General features: G+C 47.9%; 1 protein-coding gene across 1 annotated transcript; it reads left to right on the forward strand.

The window, feature by feature from the left end:
* The first annotated feature begins 408 nt into the window (after positions 1-408).
* On the forward strand, positions 409-2,604 carry LOC119346974 (transcription factor ILR3-like). The gene is made up of 5 exons (XM_037616024.1): positions 409-794; positions 942-1,019; positions 1,542-1,619; positions 1,736-1,898; positions 1,990-2,604. The coding sequence occupies exons 1-5, from the start codon at positions 682-684 to the stop codon at positions 2,284-2,286; spliced, it is 729 nt and encodes a 242-aa protein (XP_037471921.1). The 5' UTR covers positions 409-681; the 3' UTR covers positions 2,287-2,604.
* Positions 2,605-5,155: the final 2,551 nt, after the last annotated feature.

The raw sequence follows: 5,155 nt of genomic DNA on the forward strand, positions 1-5,155 counted from the left end.
TGATTTTATTCTTCTTGATTGAAAACGAGATGAAAGATGGGGTGATAAATCGTGAGACGTGGCCGCAGGGCGTTCATGGCCGTACTTCCCTCTCGGTGGCCTGTACTGCAGCTGATACGCTACGTACTAGTACTACGTCCTCCTCACCGCTTGACTCGACAGTCCACACAGCTTAACCCAAGTGCTGGCCCAGTCCCATCGACTGTATACCAAACCAAAACACCCAGCAAAAACAAACCAAATCATTGCCAACGCACAGCAAAGCAAAGCAAGCAAACAATCTGATCTGGCGAAAGAAAGAAAAGGAGAGCGGGCGCGCACTGGGCACGCACGGCACCGAGCAACAGAGGGAGAATAAAAGACGCACGCGTCCGTCCCACTCAGCTCGCCGGATTTGAATAAGCCCAGCGGCCCGGCGATTGGCCCGCGCCCACGTCGCATCTATCCTCCTCCAACGATATACCAGTTGCGTGCTGCTTCGGTCGCGCCAAACGCCAGCGCCCAATATACATATGCGGAGTATTGGTCACAGCTAGTACTGGTTTTCCCCGGCGTCCCGATCTCTTTCACCCGCCTACCTCCCCTCCCTGGCTCGTGCCATCCCCACGCCCGCCACGAAAGCCGGAAAGATCTGCCCCGGATAGCGGCGGGGAGCGCTCCCGGTCTGCTGGGATTTCGGCCATGAGCTGCGGCGGCGTGGGGCACGGCGGGTGGCTGCTGGACTACGGCCTCGTGGAGGAGGAGATCCAGGCCTCCGACTTCATCTACATGGTCGACGACCCGCCGGTCTCAAGGTCAGTCAGCTTCCTTCCCTATTCTCTTCTCTTTTCGTCGATTTGGAGCTTGTTCGGAGAAAGCATGGGATTCTTGATGGTGGGCTGTGTTACTCACTGTCGGTGATCGGTCGAATATTCGGCTGGATGATGAACTTTTGTTTGCAGCGTCATACTGGGGTTCGATGCTCCCAGGAGGGAGGACGCTGCGGCGGCTGCCCAGGACAACTCCGGCGCCAAGAAGAGGTACTACTAGCTAATAATGTTCTTCTGCTCTACCGAATTTGTTGCGAGTTTTGTGATCTGCTTGCTACTTTTGGTGCTCCTGTTTGGATCATTTGGGCCTCTCTGATTCGATTGATTGATGAGAAACATACGAGTGGTAGTTGAGGGAACGCCAGTCTGTCTTTCCGGCCCCTCTGTATAGTGGCCACCAAACTTGACCCGCAGAACACTCCAAAAGTACCCGGTTGTTAGATTGCTGGAATCATCTGCAGACAATTTTGAGTCCAATAGATCAGCTCACAGCTAGATAAATTACACAAGGCTGAAAACTTTTGAGACAAGTTTAAATTAGCTGACGACTTGATATGTGGCTATTTTCCCCTGTCTTCACAGCCTGGATTCGGCCTAACTGAAAGTCTGCCAGAATTATCACGGTTACTGAAAACATCTTAGCCAATGATGACGAACCACTGATGCTAAATGTCATACAGATCACAATTTTAAGACCGGAGTTTGACGTTTTTATTCTGTATGTATCTGCAGATCCCGTCCAGAGTCGAGCGCGCAGCCCGGCACAAAGGCTTGCCGAGAGAAGCTCCGGCGAGACAGGCTCAACGAGAGGTATGTTCCAGAGTTGAGAGTTTCAGTTCTATGACTGAAAATCAGTCTCCCACTGCTTCAGTGGCCGACGTGTTCACTAGTAGCCCCACCAAATCTGATCAGCTCTGATCCACCAGGTTCAGTGAGCTCTGCGCCGTCTTGGAGCCCGGGAAGCCACCCAAGGCCGACAAGGTCGCCATCCTCAGCGACGCCACCCGCCTCCTGGACCAGCTGCGCGCCGAGGCCCAGAAGCTCAAGGCCTCAAACGAGTCACTCCAGGACTCCATCAAGAGCCTCAAGGTAAACCAGCAACGCGTTGCACTCTGCACCATTCATTCATCGTACAGAAAAGCTCAGGATCTCATGGTTGGATGTGGCCGTATGTATGCAGTCCGAGAAGTCGGAGCTGCGGGACGAGAAGACGAAGCTGAAGGCCGAGAGGGAGAGGCTGGAGCAGATGCTCAAGGGCGTCAGCGCGGCTGCGGCCGCCGCCCCGCGGCAGTTCGTCCCGCACCCGGCCGCCGCGGCCGCGCCGCAGTTCCACCCCGCCGCAGCTTACGCGCACGCCGGCAAGTTCGTCCCGGCGTACGCCGCGGGCTACCCGCCGCCGGCCGCTTTCTGGCAGTGGATACCGCCGACGTCGCTGGACACGTCCAAGGACCCCGCGCACTGGCCGCCGGTCGCGTGATTCATCAGCTCGATGACGCACGCACGGCGGCGATCGTCGGAGGATAAGCGTGTGTTGAAGCTTGCTCGTACCGTAGAAGTTGACCGAAGCGCGCGCCCGGAGATAACGTCGGGTTGCTGATGATTGTGTAGCGGTTACTATGATTGTGCTGTGGATATAATGATCCAGGGCTCGCCTGATGCGGATTCCTGGTGATCATTGCTCATTGGAGCAGTCTATGTAACAGCTCTAGTGTGATAGCGATGAATATGGTTCATAATTATAGGGTCGATGATGCTTATATAGGGAACGATGAAAATTGTGTCCTGCTTTGGATGACATTAACGCAAATATAGGAAGAATCATACACGTGCAAGAAAACAAAATGATAATCGAGCTTGACAAAAAATATTGCATTGAGTTTGATAATGCCGCTCTTCTACATTGTAACCCAACTTTACTCAAGCAAGCTTACCGAAGGTGATTATTTACCATCAAATTAGTCCGCCTGGCCCTCAATAGCGCCCTCGACCATTTGTATGTTCCTCAATGTTTCTTCTATCATGACATTTGCAAGCTTATCGGCGTGGCCGACATGGCTCTCTGTTTGCTCGTCGTGGTCGGGGATTCCTTGCTGGCTATCCGCACTGAAGTTGGAGTCACTTGCTCGTGGAGAAGTGACAATGATGACAGTTTGTGGACGGCCTTGGCGGTGTTTCTATCCACGGTTGCATGTGTGGGTCTTGTAGGAAGCCAGATCGGCCGAAGGTGCCCTTTGTGGGCGTGTCGTAGCGATTTTTTCCCGATTTTCTGTAATTAGCCAGGTAATTCTCTTCTGAGCCCTTTGAACTTCTGTGAAAAAAAAGGTGACGGACAAGACGTTCAAGTTCAAGTAACAATCGGTAGATAGTTACAGGTTCATGGTTTCACCATATAAAGATATGCCAAAAGAGACTGCCGCTCAAAGTCTACTCCGCGCCACCGCCTTGGCCCCCTTCCATTCTCCCATCTCGCGGCCTTGTGAGGATGGCCCCTCTTGTTTTCCTCAGTTTTAGTAGATCATTGTTTCCCATATGTTTTGGTACCCTGGCGTTGGTGGCATCGTGAGGTGGTTGTGATGATGGCGTGTTGAAATAAAGTCGCTTCAACCTCTCCCTATCTCGACGACGTCCGATCCGACGCTGACTAAGGTCCCATAAGGGTAGGTGTGGCCAGATTTGTTGGCTCTCTTCGTATCTGGATAGTTGTTGTGTAAATTAAGACTAGATCGGAAACGCGCCTTGGCGCATGGTGCCTGGCTGAACGTGTTGTCCCAGCATTTAAACAAATGAAGTGTTGTTGCTACTCGGTATGGGTCACTTGTCAAAGTATGGCATAAAGCAAGGCAATCACATTTACCAAATGCAAATAAAATATGAGGAATTTTGTCAGTACAACCATTCGTCTGGAAGTTCATAGAAAATGAAAATATATACTTGTGCCAAAAATGAGCAAGGTCGATCAATCCACATCAAGTTCGATACAGATACCATACCTTTCATACAGCAAAAGCAAGCCACGGCAGCAATGTGAGACAAAGAACCTACTTAATTCAACAGAAGCATATTTTTTGATAGATCCACCTGAGCGTCTTGACGTTCGACCTTTCATATGCCACATCATATGAACCTGCTATGAGTAGTTTGTTCAGTCACTTAGTTATTGTCGCTCTTTCGTCCACATCTTTCATCAGATGGACCTGCTTCATGGCGCATCCATCACCCTCCCAACATGACACAATCCAGGTAGAGATTAGAGTAGACCATATTTTGTTAAAAGGATATATAAACTGGTTAGCAGTTCATGCAGTCCTATAACCCATCATATAATTTACCTAAATAGTGATACTTTTGTGCTGAATGAACAATGCAGAAGACACGAACAATACATGCATTGGTAAATAACTAAATGTGTGCTACCAACATGACTTGAAAGGCAGAAGACATGCCTTAAAATAAATTCATTTAAGAAAAATATGACTAAAATTCAATGGACAGATTTAATCTGCTCCCACATGTATGTAACAGTAACGTGTAGCTTGTATGGAGAAGAAAAGAAAGCGGGTCACATAATCATAATAAAAGATAACTGAAGATTTAGCAGAAACATATGACTAAAAATTAATGAACTGAAGAAAGCAGGTCACATGATCGTATTCAGAGCACAGACTAAAAGGTAAGTAGGAAAGCCTTAGCAGAACAAATGCTGCCTAGTGTCCTACAGATCTATGCCGCGGCTTACCGCGCGTTGCCCGCTAAACAACTTGCAACCAAATATGAATAATCACTTTGATATGAATAAATAATGGTAGCCGTTAAGGTCACTTTACTCAAATACTTCACATAGGAATATTTAAATCTATCTATACATAAAAGATTCATATCTCCCAAGGTATGTCCAAAGAATTATCATCAAAATGAAGGAATCTAGCAGATGTTTGGCAGCGACCACACAAGAAATATACTTTGTGCAAGAACATATCGACCTAAGAAACAAAGTGGCATCTATTTTTCAAAATTGTTCCCATGCTCTTTTTAAGTCTGTTGCTAGATATCAACATAAGTTCTCGAAGTCACAGGGTGCTGTTTTTTTTAAGAACATGCTTTTTTTTTAAGTCTGTTGCAAGAAAATATTTACCTAGAACTATTTTTGCACATCATACATAGTTAGCACAAGTAGACAATTGGTAAAAAAAAGAGATAATAACTTTGTCAAATTATTTAACTATGAATCTTCCAACCATGGCACTGAGAGAAAATGTGTTTATGACAACAGTTATGAAACTGCACATTCCCTAGCTACAGATAAAGATGAGGCAAGTCACAGGGTGCCGCCATTTGGTTTCCTCGTT

The sequence above is a fragment of the Triticum dicoccoides genome, chromosome 1B, assembly GCF_002162155.2.
Source record: "Triticum dicoccoides isolate Atlit2015 ecotype Zavitan chromosome 1B, WEW_v2.0, whole genome shotgun sequence".
Classification (NCBI taxonomy): Eukaryota; Viridiplantae; Streptophyta; class Magnoliopsida; order Poales; family Poaceae; genus Triticum; species Triticum dicoccoides.

Bases quoted from the DNA above. Each gene is read 5' to 3' on its own strand.
- LOC119346974 (XM_037616024.1), top strand. From the start codon at position 682: ATGAGCTGCGGCGGCGTGGGGCACGGCGGGTGGCTGCTGGACTACGGC. The intron at 795-941 runs GTCAGTCAGCTT...TTTTGTTTGCAG, and splicing joins GACGACCCGCCGGTCTCAAG to CGTCATACTGGGGTTCGATG. The intron at 1,899-1,989 runs GTAAACCAGCAA...GTATGTATGCAG, and splicing joins ACTCCATCAAGAGCCTCAAG to TCCGAGAAGTCGGAGCTGCG.